Genomic DNA, 15637 nt, shown 5'->3' on the forward strand with positions numbered 1-15637 from the left:
AGAAAGAAAGACTGGAAATTCTTTGAGCATTAGACAAAATATTTTTTAATTTGGATGAATGAAAAACATTGAGTCCTTACATCCTTTTCTCTCACTACAGCTCATAATATCTTGCCTGCTGGCTAAAAGGACAGCTGCTGATGACTGCTGCTTATTCCTTGTCATCATGACTTGCTAAAATAGAAGAGACTTTTCATCAACAATATTTACATGTTTTTCATCAAATCTGCACCAGATAGTCTGCTATATTGGTAAATCATTCAGAAGTAACAGTAACAGCCTTACCAATACAGCTTTCACTTTTCACTTCATATCCTGGTGGGCAGATGCATCTGAATGACCCTTCCAAGTTCTGACAAGTACCAGGAAAGCATGCACCAGGAAGTGCCATACACTCATTAGTATCTTAAAAGAATAAATAGAATATATAAGGATGTGGAAATTTTGAAATTAATGCAACAGTGAATTATTTATGTTTATGTAACAATGGCTGATATTATTGTCATCCACAACAGAGATGTAAGCCAGAGGGTTGTCTTTTATGAGCCTATAGGTTCTTTCCTGACTTCATCGACTTAAGCGAGCTCGGGAAAGGAAAACAATTGACATTATTCTAAACCCTCACACTTTTGCCACCAATTTTCTTAATGTAAGTCTTTTGTTCTCAGTATTCTATCTTAGCTATTCAGATTGTAATATTTACTTCTAAATGGGGCCAACAGTTTGATTATTTCAAGTCAGAGAAGTTTGGAATCTCTGGTTGGTTTAGTACATACCAATGCAATTCTTGCCATCTGGAGTAAGTTCATATCCTTCATTACATAAACATTTGAACGAACCAATTTCATTAAAACATTGTCCATTTCTGCACACCTGACCAAAGAAGGAACTGCACTCATCAATATCTGTAAATAAACGAGAGAGGCTGAGCCTTTCCAAGAGGCCTAACAGTTAGAATGTATATGCAGACACAGTATATACAGTATGGTATAAACACACTAAAGTTGCAATATATAATTCCATGGAAGAGACAAATCTGAGCAGCAAGGGAACAGTTGACAGCTAGTGGAAAGTAACTCTCACTTCAGTACATTAAGGCATATGTTCTGTTTAAACAACACCCCCTTTTATAGGGTATTACAATTTTTAAACTTGCAGCATTACATCAGCTACTGCATCTGGAGATGTTCAGTTGCTGCCAAGTGACTCTTTGTGTGATACTAACTTCATGCACAGAGTAGAAAATGTTACATGGGGCATTTTGGATTTCATCTGGCGTTTTAGATGTGCTCATGTTTTCACTGAACTTGTTTTATTATTTTTCACATTTCTGAAAATGTATATTGCAGACAGCACTGAATCATCCTGCGTCCTGCAAGCTGATTCTGTAGTTCAGGAGACCACAACAAGTGGGAGACTGAGCACTGGTGAAATACCCAATTAGCTCTACAGAGCCATTTTAGTAACATAGATTTAAAAAGACATGTGAACAAGGACAGTGCAGATGGGAAAGTATGGGGTGGATGGAAGGAAAAGTGTGTGTGTCAGGTAGAATAAGATGCTAGCTGTTAATTCTAGTTGGTTTAGAGACAACTTACTCTTTGTTATTTAAAAATATTTTAATTTGAGACTTGAAGATTAAACACTCTTCTCTCAGGTATATAATCCTTATAGCTTACTGCAGAGGTTTCAACCATCCTCTGAAACATCTCATACTGGTTTCTGTTGATAACAGAATACTGAACTAAATGGAACACTGATTTGATGCAATATGGCAATTTCTGTGTTACTGGTTACAGCTCAGGAACCATTCTTCTCTTTCCATGCTATTTATTCCATTCAGATATTTGTAGTTGGTTATTATCTCCTTGTGATGAGCTATGCTGTCCTTCAGTGGACAGGGGCATGGCTGAGGGAGAATGCCATGGGGCTCCAGGGCAGGAAGGCGAATAGTAATGAATGACCCCGGGCTATGAATCAACTTGAGCTTGTTAGCCTCCTTGAAAACAGCATGGAGCCATTATGAGAGAGGAGGATAGCTGCTGGGGCTACTGGGAGTGGATCAGCAGCCATTCTGCCACACAAAAGGAAGGGGCTTCAGTTCAGTGCTGTAGATTTTCTTCTGTTTAAAGCTGCATTCTCTGTTGCCCATGTGCAGCAAGTTTTGCTTTTTTCCCCTCTGCTGGAGGAGAAAAGGATGTAAAAATGATTTATAGACTGTGTTTTGGTTCTCTCCAGGAGTTGGAAGGAATTTAAAGACTTTCTTCTCCTCTGTTCAGCCTGTGTGAAGGCTCTTATTTTCCCCTTAGAGGAGAGGATGTCAACTGACCTACTCTGTTCTCCAGTCCCGGAAGGCTTTAATCTCCCTCTTAAAAAAGATGATCCAGGAACCATGGTTATAGAAAACTATCAAAAACTTAGCTGTACTCTGGAAACAGTGGTGACTGTAAAAAGAACGAGGAGTACTTGTGGCACCTTAGAGACTAACATTTTTTTGAGCATAAGCTTTCGTGGGCTAAAACCCACTTCATTGGATGCATGCAGTGGAAAATAAAAAAATGGGTTCAGTGACTGTGGGTAGATGAAGTAATCTTGGGAGGGCAAGAGAGTTTGGGAGGCCAATAGAGACTGCTTCCTTGGCACTGGTGTTTCCCTCTTTCCCTAATACTGAGGGCACTCCCTCTTTCACACTGGCATGGAAGTTCAGCTATGAAAATCTGAGGTGGGCGAGTGACAAGCTATTAGTCTAGAGGTGGGAAGTATAAAGGGAGGGGAGGAAGTCTTAATAATAATAATAATGATAATAAGGGGTCCAGAACCCAAGTTTCCAGAAGAACGTTCTGTGACTTAAGCAAAAAGAAAAAAATTAACTTGTAGGCAGTGATATCATGAGCACTTTTGCAATGTATCAACATGAATGAAAAGAGGTACCGAAGTGAGCTAACTTAGAAAAACCACAATTGTAAGAAGAAAATTATTTATTTGAATCACTGGTTCTCAACCTATTTAACATTGTGGGACACACATGCAGCTCTCTATGTGTTATGTGGGCCGCATCCACACAATATATATACTACTAAAAAAATAAGGTTTCGTATTTGTTATATGACAGCAATATGATTCAAATAGATATAGTACCTTTCTTTCAACACTGACGAATGTCTACCAAGAGCATTTTAATTTAGCAAAATAAGTCAAAACATTCACTGTTAAAATTAATTAATTTACTGTAAGGGTAGCATGGCATGGTGTACTGCCACCCTCACTTCCACAGAGCTGGTCTGAGTGCCCAGAGGGCATACTCCCAGAACCTGCCTGCAAAGATGGAGAGCACTGCCCAGTGCAGGGTGCCCTCACAGCCAAGGACTGCCCTGGATTTATCCAGCCCTCTCCCCCGTCCCCCACCCCAAGGGACTGCTCCTCCAGCATTCAGACCCCAACACTGGGCTGGCAAATGTGCCTGCCCTGTAGAGACAGGGTGCCCTCTCCAGGGCAGAATACCTCTCCCAGGGACTGCTCCTCCAGCATCCAGCCCCCCCCCCACCACCCAGCAACTGCCCCCAGCATCTATCTCCCCCAAGGACTGCCCCCAGCCACCAGTCCTCCCACCTGCAGTCTGTCCCCCATGCACCAGCTGCACCCTCTCCCACATCTCTAACTCCCTGCACTCCCACCCCTTGCCCCAGACCCTGCCTGCGACCCCCACAGCCCTAGCACTCCCACCCCTGCACCACCCACTCTGCACCTGTACTCTGACACATGCAATCCACCCTGTCCACCTGCCACTGCAGACCTGGTGCCAGGGAGCCTGCTCCAGCTGAGGTCACTGGACCTGCGATCTTGCAGAGTAGGGGGGTGCTGAACATCCTGGTCTCCTGCCAATGCTTCTGGGACCGATCCTGCTGGGGTTGGGGCTGATACCACTGGGCCTGATCCTGTGCCACCCATTTTTGTACCCTTTGCTGGCTCTGCACCCAGGTCAGGTCCCCCTCCCACCTCACCCGATTTACAGACCGGAGAACGTCACATGGGCCACAGCTGTGTGGTGACTGGGACGCAAGGGACTACTGAGAACCACTTATTTAGATGTTATTAATGCATTGGGCAAACATCCTGTATTGTAAATAAGGAACAGTGCCATACAACTTGAGATGAAGTATCATTTTCAGCAATGGCCCTGAATCATTGCTATAGCTGAAGAATGCTCAGCACAAGTCTCCAGTGGGAGTGAGGCAAGAGATACTTTGAGCCATATTTGCAACCGCTGAAGATGCTGGACCAGTCCCTGATGTGATTTATGCTGGCTGCCAATGGCCCCCAGGAACCGTCACAGCAGTTGGGGATCAGTTGAGTGTAAGGGAATATCAGTCATGCCTCCTTTCCTTCTATGCCAGAAGCCAAGAGGCGGATGGCACAAAAGCCACTATGGCAGCACTACTCGAAGGTTTTTCAACATAGAGGAATCCTCCAGTGGCTGGGACGGCTTTGCACTATCGGACCAGAGCAAAGCAGTTCCAGTGCACCAAAGAGTCAGGGCTTGCATCTTTTTAAAGAATGACACAAGAAAATTCTTTCAATGATATCCAAAATAATGATTTGTTGAGAAAGTGTTATCTACAGAAGGGCACAAAGGAGGTAACAGTATCATTTTCTGTACTTCCTTGCCTTTGCTAGTACCCTGGTCAGTTTCGACTATGGTTTAGGGGTTTTTTAAGTTTCTTTAAATACCTCCCCATGTGACACCAAAGTAGCAGCAATGAAATTGAAGTACTGGATTAAAGTACTTACCCATACAGTCATTATTATGAGTGAGCTCAAATCCTGGGTAACACAGGCAGTTATATGATCCAACTGTGTTTTTACAAGTTCCATTTCCACATGGATGGCGTTCACATTCATCAACATCTGCAAAGACAAATAAATTTGTAGACAGGAACTTGTCTTCCCAGTTGTTTGTTAATATGGTATGCACACAAAAGGATCTTGCAAAGGTTCTTTATTCAAGTATTAGTTTCTAGTGTATTTTTAAGAAAAAATGGCAGTTTTCATGATTATTTTGCAGAATTTTTAAATTTATTTTTTGTAGTGTGGAAGGTGAGACTTGAAATTTTTTGTAAGAGTTGGCAGGATCATAGGGATATTTTTACTATATGCAGTTGTTTTCAGGATTTATGTTTGAAACCTTAAAAACTGTTAGTTTAAAGTTATGAGAGTTATGAAAAAGGTTACTGTTACTTTTTTTAAATAATCAAAGTTTGGATATTTGGACTTAGAACAAGTCAGTTGCCAAGTACCCTGCACAAATAATTTGAATGTGATTCAACTGAAAAAATTGAGAAAAGGAAGATACACAAGGACACAGCAGCATATGAAGAAGTTTCCAATATTTGTATAATAAGAAAATTGGAATACTTCCTATATTTCCAGAGGGACACTGAACTCCTAGTTAGAGCCAGAATTTACACGAGGCTTATTTACAAAAGCTGCAGAAGCTATATTTGGCTGTTTTCTCAAAGCATTAACCAAAAAGTGACACAAAGGGAGCTGCATACATGCATTACCTGTTCATAATAATATAATGTCTACAATTCTAAAAATCCAAACAGACCAAAAGGTCAAGGACAAGAACCTATGGTTCTGTGATTTATGTATCTTAGTGACATCTCTTTCACATCACCATAAGAGCACAATAATGATAGGGATTTAATCATATTAAGTGCCCTTCAATATGAAGACTTCATCATCACATCTTTATGAACACTGATTTTATATTTTATTCAGTGATGTGTAGCCCTGAAGAAGAAACAAGGATCAAGCATATTTTACTTCAAAGCACTTTGCACTTTCTTAAAGGAAATTCTAATTTGTCTCATTGATACTTAATATATGAAATCAGTACTTTAATAGAAATATAACCTCCTAATACGATTCAAATTCTAAATACATTCCATTGTCTAGAACTCAAAGCATATCCCTTCCATACCCATGCACATGGTTTGGTCTTGGGATGCCTTAAAACCATTATGACAGATGCACTGGTAACCTCCTTGCATGTCCACACACATGCCATGACTGCAAACATTAGGAATTTCCAAACATTCGTTGCGATCTACAACAAAAATATAAAACACGTGACATAGATTTTTATCATTCATTTTTCACAAACATGTTTTTACAAAGTTAGTAAATTATTTAAATCATGCTCAGAATTATTCATAACCAAAACAGAATCATTACAAAACTGATTTTATAGGAACTTTCCTTTTGTCTATACATTTTGAGGTCTTAAAAATATTCTAGCAATAGCTTGACCTCAAGAAACTTGTTTTAAAATCTCATAGAGTTTCTTCTTATTATGAACAGAGAAATATGGCTAGATCGTAAAGTTTTTACATAGTTTTGAAAAGCAAACTAAAAAAAAAAAGTTTCTCTTGCATCTCGACAGGAAACATGTAAATGTGATAGATACAAATGGATTCAAGCAAAGCAGTGGAATCAACTGATTTCTTACCAATACAGGCACCATTAGGTGAAAGTTTGAAACCTGCAGCACATTCACAGCGGTAACTCCCAGGACTGTTGATACAGTCTGCGTTTCGCTGACAGAGATTGTCTCCATTGCTACACTCATCAATATCTGAAACATAAAGAATCCTAATTCAAATGTCAAGTGCCACAATATATTTATTTGGTCTAGAGTACAGATATTTTTAGTGCCATGGAAGGATAACATGGAGAATGGAGATTCTGATCCTGAATTTCCTTTCACTTGCACCAGTGTAAGCCAGTCAACAGAATGAACTGAAGTTAATAGAATTCCAACAATGAAAAACCAGGGTTAGGAAAGAATCAGACCTTATGGATCTAAGCCCTGTTGCAATAATTGGGCCTACAAATTTACCCTAACTGTAAGCTTAACTATAAAAAGTAAAAATTCAAGACATATTACAATAACCTATAACAACATATGTTAATGAAATAAGGTGCAAAAGCAAATAAAAAAGGCTATATTAGTCCAAACAAAAATGCCTACTAATATAACTCAGGGTACCTATGTAAAAAATTGGTAAACAAAAAAAGTGCAGAACTGAAAATCAATCAACTGAAATTAGGCCTAACTAATAAATCAAGTAGGATGGGCTATTCCACCCACCAATCCCTTTTTGGGTCCTTAAAAAATGATTTTGGGAGAAAAACTGGCAACTGGAGCAAGCTTCATTATCATGGCTGCTATCCCCACCATCTCCTGAGACCTTAGATCGGATTCAACCTAATCCTGAGAGATGTCCTGATCAGCCCGGGCCAGAGAGAGACACCCAGATGACACCGAACCTCCAGCTAAATCTCAAACAGCATCTGGCATGTGAGACTGTCTGTCCTTTGTCTGTCCTCCCTCCCTCACCCCAAAGTCCTTTTCCTTCTATACCTTATGGCTTCTCTTTCATCACTCTCTCTCCTTGTTCCTTTTGTCTAATAGGAGACTGGCTTAGTTGGTCAGGACTGTATATCTTTTAACACAACTGAAGTCTGTGCCCATAGAGAAGCAGCAAAAAGCAGTGCCCCAAGCAGCCCAGTTCTGGTACAAGTTTGCTAGGTCAGGGAGTGGCTGATAAGACCATATGTGGTGCCTGTGCTTTTCCAGTGGTAAGGTTGTAAGTGAAACTGTGAAGGGCAACCACAGTAGACAGTGGCTGCATTTTCTCTTTGTTGTTCTTTTCGCTTTCCCTTTCATGTATATTTGTCTTGTTTTATCTTCTTAGGAAATGGAATCTGACTTTAATAACAATAGCAACAACAACATGTCCAGCCCATTTTAACTAAATATTTCTCTTTTCCCCACAAAAGGACAGTTATTACCATCTTCAATGCCATCTTAAAAAAACCCAGTCAAACAAGGGTTTTTTTTCTTTCTAAAAACTCTCTCCAGATAAAGGGAAAATATCCCAAAGTGTGTTAATAAACTAAAAGCCTTATTTAACACATTACATTTCTTTAGTTGTTCTTCTGTCTTTTCTGTATCTTTAAGATAAGGTTAAAATGATTTTTAATGGTGTGTTTGCCATGGTACTAAGCAGACTAAGGTCAGTATGCCAAACCCTAACCTTTTTAAAAACTGTTTAATGCTGAACAGTTTAAAAGTCATGTTAACACTTTTGACTCTTTAGGTCCATAGATTCCATCTAAATTAATACATTTTATGTCCCTGTGTGAGTCTAAAGGGTTAATACATACTCAAAAAGCTGGCAACTTGGCAAAAAGACAATTATTTTAAAGTTGGTTTAAAAAACAAGGGTTTATAAACAAAACTAGGAATTTAAAATGTGTAAAAAAACTGGTAAGTTCTTGACACAATGCAGAAGTTAAACAGTGTATTTAAAAAACCCTTACGAGAAAGTGTGTGTACATTGCAAAGGGTGTACAAAACGTGAGGCAGCAGGGAAAGAAAAAGGTTTGCCAATTTTGGATAAAAGCCATATTTTTACAGTATAACAACTTAAATTGTCAAAAATGTGTTTAAAAAAATCAGCCTTAAACTAGAGGAAAACCCCAGTAGTATCAGAATGTAATTTAACAGTTTGCTTTGCATGCTTTTAATCTTGTTTTTTTTTTAAAGGGTTATTCAATTGTTTTATAGCACTTCATTTTTTAACCTTTTTACAAGTGCTTTGTTTTGTTTTCCCTTTTTCTTTTAATTTAGGGGTTGTAGTTTTTGTAAATGGTAAAAACTTCAAAGGTTTAATGTAAAGGCATTTTTTAAAAGAGGCAAAAATGAAGTGTAGTTGTAGTGTAGCAATTTTTACTAAAAGTACATCTTGGGTAACCCTCCTGTTAGCAGAATGCCAGCTTAATTCAGCGCTGCTACTGCACTGACTGTGAATTAAATTTCAAGAAGCCCCTCAAAACACGGAGTTTTGCAGAACCAAACCTTCTTGTGATTGTTTTGGGTTTTGCAATTATTTTTCCTGTTTAGTTTTTAATGTCAGTAATTATTATTGATGTTTTGTGCATGTAAGATAGGACGATGCTAGTGTTTACAGGTTAGATCCCCTTATTGGGGTAACTAGCCACAATGACCATGTTGTCCTCACAAATGTTGATGAAGCAGGTGGGCAGGGTCTGTCATAGTCTAAAAATGCCTGCAAATTTTTACCACTCTTGGGCATTGCAAAAGGCTCATGAATGCAAAAGCAGTTCCAAAGACATCATTTTGTTGCTTCTTTTTAAAAAAGGCAACATACTTAGGTAAACATGCCATCAGGGTAAAGTTTTTCCCCAAATAAGCAAGTTTAACCACTCGTGCATTAAATTTTTTACAGTTGTGTAAATGTGCAGCTTTAAATAGTTTTAACTGTGTAATCGGGGGAGGAAAAGGAAAGAAAGTTTTTTCCATCTTAACCCATTCTGGGCATACAGCCAAAAAAGTAATAAAAGCCAGTTTGTTTTTAAACATCTTAAAACATATAACAGCACCAGATCTAAGTTTTGTTTTAGCTATAAAGTTGCAAGTTTTTAGCTTTGTTAATATCTGAAAGGTTTTACTGTAATTTTTTGTAATATTTAATTAAGTAAAATGTGTAAATTCCAGTTTTAAAATAAAAAAATGCAATATTTGCAATTTAAAATATAACCAAGTGCCTTTTCTCCCCTGTATATGCTCAAAGTAAAATCAGATTCTTGTTTATAATTGAAATTTTATGAACTGAAGTCTGACCTGATGTGGAACTGGTTCATAAAAAAGGGATTATGTTGCAATAATTTGGTCTGCAAATTTGCCCTAATTGTGAGCTCAATTGTAAAGTAAATGAAAGTTCATAAAATGTCACAACAACCTATAAACAACAAAACCTATGATGAAAAAGGTACAAAAGCAAACAAAAAGACCTACCGATATAACTCAAGGAATGTGTTAAAATCATGCTCGGTAAACAAAAAAAGCCTGGAACTGGAAATCAATGAAGCAAAACTGATGTGTTATAAATTAGGCCTAACTGGTAAACAAAATAATGAGGGGATGGATCCTTTAAAAAAAAAATAGATGGGGGACAAAAGTGGGTTACTGTGACACTGGCTGATGAAAAGACAAGAGAAGGCGAAGGATGCCCCATCATGGCTGCCCCGCTCTCTCTCCCATCACTTCAGACCCCAGATTTTCTTCATCCTAATCCTGAGACATGTTCTGACCTATGTGTTTGCTATCGAACTAAGCAGTCTACGGTCTCTGTGTACCAAACCCTAAACCTTGTTTAAAACATTTTAACATTAAGCAGTTTCCACAACCAAGTTACCATCTTTGACTCTTTGGGGCTGTATATTCCATCTAAATTAATACCCCTCTGCATTGTGCTGACAGTGGAACTGTAAAAGTCTGTGTAGATAAATAAATAAATAAAATTAATATCTGGGTACATAAATATACCTATGTAACTTTATATAATTAACAAAATAATAATTTAATTAAAACACTAGGAAAGTGATGCAGTGTGTTAGTATTCTAATCTTATGGGGTGAAACCTTGACTCCTCTGAAGCCTATGGCAAAATTCCCACAGAGGCAGGATTTCACCTCCAGACTTGAATTCAAATCCAAGGTTAGGGCACAAGTGAAAATTATGACAGTGATCTAATTTTAATTCCCATGTTTTATTGTCATAACAACATTGCACAACTGGATATGACTAATACGTCTTTGCCTAGGAGAGTACTGGAAGAGTAGATCAAAAATGAGATGCATTGGCAAAAGCGTGATGTTCAAGACAGTGCTGTTATTTCTCACATTCAGGAGTGCTAAATTCACTCACAAAGGTAAATAAGAAAACAAAACAATGCCTGGCCTAGAAAGGAGAAGTGACTGTTAAGGAAACATGTTTAAGACTTAGCAGGTTTCGTGAAAACCAATGTAACAAAAACGGTCAAAAACTGGCTAGCACATACATTTGTTTTTTAAAGACAAGTGCCTCCTATGGTCATTATGAGATAACCATTGAAAGAATACCCACAACTTGTTCCTCCTAAGGTATAAGAGCATTGGAATTATGCCCTGATGCTCTCCTTTACAATAAGCATGCTTGTGGGGACAAAACAGAAAAAAACTGTCATTCAAATCACCTTCACAGACCAAGAGTAGGTCATTGTAGCTGAATCCTGTGGGACATTCACAGCGGAAACTGCCAATCTGGTTAATGCAAACACCATTTGCACAGATTCCTGGGATCTCCTTACATTCATCAATATCTGAAAGTGAATATGCATTAGTCACACAGAGTATTGTATGGCTTGATGTACCCCATGGATTCTCTATATTTCACTCTGCTTGCAGCTATTCAGCATCATTTAATATATATTATATATGTATTAAAAATTGTGTGTGTGTGTGTGTGTGTAGAAAAAACCCTAAACATGCTGCTGTTGTGAATGATGGGGCAAATAAATTATATGATATTCAATAAAGAAGCTCAAGATTTGGATTATAGATTTAAATCAATCAGTTAGGAAGCTGGAAAAAGGAAGAAAAGAGATACGGGAATGGGATAACACTGAACATTAAATATCTGTTTCCAGTATATAAAGTGTTATGAATGCAGAAAAGTCCCAAAGAAACTCAAGAGGGAAGTTTCTTATAGGTAATTATTCTTTTAAAGTGTATCAGTTGTAACCATATACTGGGATGGAGAGGGAAAGGAAATGATAGCAGTATAAGAAGACATGGCACTAGAAAAATACTTAATAAAAACTGAGATATATAATAAAAATCTTATTCTAAACTTACTGCACTTTTCTGAAATTGTCAGGATGTAGCAGAGAAATGCAGAAGGTTATACAGCTCCAAAGGGAGAGAGGAAAGCATGTAAAATGCCAGTTGCAGGAAGGGAGAATTTTTCATACAACTGTTATATTAAAATTACATTAATTACAAATCCAAGTAAACATGAGTTCTAGTGACCTGAACAAACCACATACTCTTGCAATTCATGATGTCACCAGAACTCCATGATGGAATTAAGAGTTTTATTACATACAGTTGGTATACAGAGTTCATAGCAGTATTATTATATTGCTATGACACACTATGCGGCAAAACATTACTTGTTGAAAATACATTTAGTAAAACTTACCAACAGCTTTGCCAGTATGGATGTCAAAGGTGAAGCCAGGAATATTCCCACATATGGTCTTAAATTCCGCTAAACATGAAATAAATTATGCATTTGTAAAGAATATGTATAAGTCCCTCAATAATTATTTTTTAAGTTTCCTCAGCTTTCCAAGAGCACTTCCAGTCAATTCTACTGCGGCTTTTCTAAGTAAAATTTAAAAGCAAATTTGCCAATAAGTGCAGCTACCACTCAGAAATTCATTCACACTTCTATATATCATTATTTGCTCCATTTGAAGCTATATCAGATGTTGAGTTTGGGAGAGCAGGCCTTCATTTTCTGTTTAAGTAGCACTCCTCAGCCTACTTCTTGAGATTTGTTACTACTTTCTAATCTCCTACAGTTGAGGATCTACAGAGGCAATTTTACTAGGGAAACTGAAGGTAACTTAACAGTAACTAGTTTTCATTGACTACATTAACTCTGGCCAACACTCCACACTGGTCTCTCCTATTCTCCTTTCCTCTTCAGAGATTTTTGTAATTTAAATGGCAAGGAACTCAGGGAGAGATAGGGGACTACTACTCCCTCTCTTCCAGGGCATCTTGAGGATGAGGGATGTAGATAACCCTAATGGCTTTTACTATTATCTGTTGAGCCATGGCTTTCAGGGCTAGGCATGTAAATCCTACAGTGTGGAACTGCAGTGGCAATATATTTAGATTAATTCAGTTACTTGTAAGTAAGCTTTTTTCCAGCATTTAATGGAATCAATTAGTGCAGGGTGTGACAGCATACCTCCTCTGTTAGTAAAATATTTCTTATTAACCCTCTGAGTCAATAAGACTTTACCAGCACAGCAATGTTCATAAGAAAACCTTCACAATACATGGTGAACTTTTAAAAGGGAAAAATGGACCCATTTTGATCAACATGCGTAGTTTTGCACAACAAGAAGCCTCTCTCACTATGTCAAATCTGTAAAACACTGATACTGGTAGCCTCGTGCATCTTGCAGTGAAATAGCGGAGCTGGGACAAAATAACTTTACTGTCTGAATAGTTACCGCCGAATTCTGCCCTGGGGATGTGAACATACAGTTCCTATTCATTTCCTGATGTATTTAAGGGCAAAATTTGACACTTAATTTTGAAATGTTACTACGCTTTTCTTTCAGTCATTACATCAGCATTAAAATGAAAACTGATTTATAGTTTCTGGTGTTAAGTTTCCATTCTACTAACATTATGGGAAAATAAGGCATAATTTTCAGCAGTTAAGGCTGATTAACCATTAGTACAACCTTCCATGGGATGTGGTGGACTCTCCATCACTTGGGAGTCATTAAATCAAGAAGTAGTATGTTTCTAAAAGACAAAGGGTTAAATTTGCAATAGCACCTAAGTCATGTACGCTCATTTACGCACTGAGAAGCCTTAGTACTATTGACTCAGTCATGTCAATGCTTTTCAAATTTTTACCATGTTCAAGTTCAATCACAAGTTTTGGGGTTTCATACAGAAGTCACTGGATGATATTCAACGGCCTGGGCTATACAAGAAGCCTAACAGTGGTCCCCTTGTGGCCTTAAATTTTATTATTTTCACTTTCAGATAATTGATCATCAGCAAAACATTTAGAAAAGCCAATTTCATCTGAAAACTTTGGGACAAATCGAGGCTGCCCCAGGGGCAGCCATGTTAACTCCTTTTGGAATCTTAATTTGGCCCTAAGCTTTCAGCTGAAATTGGCTTTTCTAAATGTTTTGCTGGTGACCAGCTATCTGAAAGTGAAAACAATTAATAGATTGTTAGGGGGCCTCTGGAAGCATTGTGTGTGCACAGGGCAAGAGCAGGCATAATGCAGGAAAAAATAGTATGTGATTGGATAGTTAAAGACTTTTGCAATGCATATGCAAAGGCAACCTTAATTTTGGCATTTCCTAACTTTTGATTGCTTGACTTTGCAACCTTAACATTTTTAAATTTAGATTTTTGTATGTAATTTTCAAATACCATATACTAAATTTATTACTACATTACATTTCATAAAGACAGTAAGATCAAGTAAAACTGACAGCAAGAGTTAACAGTAACTAGTCCCTCATGATTTACTTATACCTCAAATGATGAGCCAACTAATCAGATACAATTTGGTCATAAATGAGAAGTGGCGGAGAGGGTAAAAACTTACAAGAGCACTTATTTTTGAAGGTTAGAGGCCTGTCTAATGTTAATGGATGTGATTCACATGCATGTGCAACATTAAACTATATAATCTTTGTTACTCAAATACATGAGAGAGTGAAACTAGCTGTCAAACAAACAAAAAAATAAGAGTTATTCAGAAAGAGAAGATGTAAAGGCTGAGCTCATTGAGAGGAACAATATAGTTCTCATCAAACCATAACAACACTTTTAATGAGTTACTGGGCTGAAGCCAGCAAGCTGGTTACGGTCAATGCACCATAACCTCTGCTTCTGTGATGTGCAGCCTACACCCAGATTTCAGAACATACTCATTATCTCAGAATAACTGTAGCTATTCAACCATTTACAACTGGAATTTGTGTTTGATACCCCCCCACACAAACTCCTTCCTTAGTGGAATTAGAGGTTCAGAAATGTCTTGAACTGCGGCAAAAACATCTAAAGGAGAAAAGCCAACCAGGCAAAGTCCTGAAACAGAGATATTTTAACTCTGTAACTATTTGCAGAATTGCCCAGGCAGAGAGGTTTTAAAGAGCATTTAAGAACAGCTACAGAGACACTTTCTTGTTCAATGGTGTCCACACAGCCATATATACTCTATGTATGCGATCCTGACACTGTGAAACTATATTTTTATCATGATCTTATTGCAGTTGTTTTCTGCGACTGTAACACAGTATTTCATCTCTCATGCTTGCTTTCATTTCGCACATTTGGTTGCTAGAAGAAGAGTTCTTCTCTTCATTCTTCATACTCCTGCTTACAGAAAGGAAGGAAGGAAGGAAAGCGTTTCTCCTTTCGGTCCCCTTTTGCTCCTTCCTGGCTGCTTGTAGGACAGGGTGTCCCAAGCGGTTCTGATCCATTTGGGTATCATTCTGTCCTTCGCCATGTGGTAGACAAGGCAAACAAAAAGACCACTTCAGTTATATGGACTCCACTAAAGATGCATGCAGCACTACAACTGCAGATTGAGTATCACTGATTTAGGGGCAAAACCAATGACATAATAAAAGGCGTCTTTTGCTATACAAGTGATTATTTTTATCCCAATACATTATGAGACCTCTGCTCGATTGTTGAATGTCGGTGTTTGTTTATGCATTCCACGAATTACTATAGGTTTGATGATTTTCCTGCTGGTGTTGTAATCCAGGAAGTCGTTCCTTCCTCATTTTGAGCTTCAGAAAAACATGGGATGCAAAAAACATTCAACTGCACTTTTCCTGAAATCCCATACACTGGGATGAAAAAGGTATTCTGGTGGGAATTTATCATGTTGACAAATGCACTATGGTCTTTCTATTTGATTACTAGTTTTGCAGGGTGCTGAGAA

General features: G+C 38.0%; 1 protein-coding gene across 4 annotated transcripts in view; it reads right to left on the bottom strand.

Annotated features, from left to right (window-relative positions):
- FBN2 (fibrillin 2) overlaps positions 1–15637 on the bottom strand; it is a 254563-nt gene that overhangs the window by 46432 nt on the left and 192494 nt on the right. For all 4 annotated transcript variants that reach the window (XM_084629192.1, XM_084629191.1, XM_084629190.1 and 1 more), the window contains exons 42-48: positions 12113–12181; positions 11106–11231; positions 6512–6637; positions 5984–6109; positions 4789–4905; positions 777–905; positions 286–405 (exon numbers count right to left, since the gene is read on the bottom strand). In XM_084629192.1, the coding sequence (XP_084485318.1) occupies positions 286–405; positions 777–905; positions 4789–4905; positions 5984–6109; positions 6512–6637; positions 11106–11231; positions 12113–12181 (813 nt within the window). The remainder of the gene's footprint in view (positions 1–285; positions 406–776; positions 906–4788; positions 4906–5983; positions 6110–6511; positions 6638–11105; positions 11232–12112; positions 12182–15637) is intronic.

Source organism: Lepidochelys olivacea (genome assembly GCF_965140295.1).
Source record: "Lepidochelys olivacea isolate rLepOli2 genome assembly, chromosome: 5".
Classification (NCBI taxonomy): domain Eukaryota; kingdom Metazoa; phylum Chordata; order Testudines; family Cheloniidae; genus Lepidochelys; species Lepidochelys olivacea.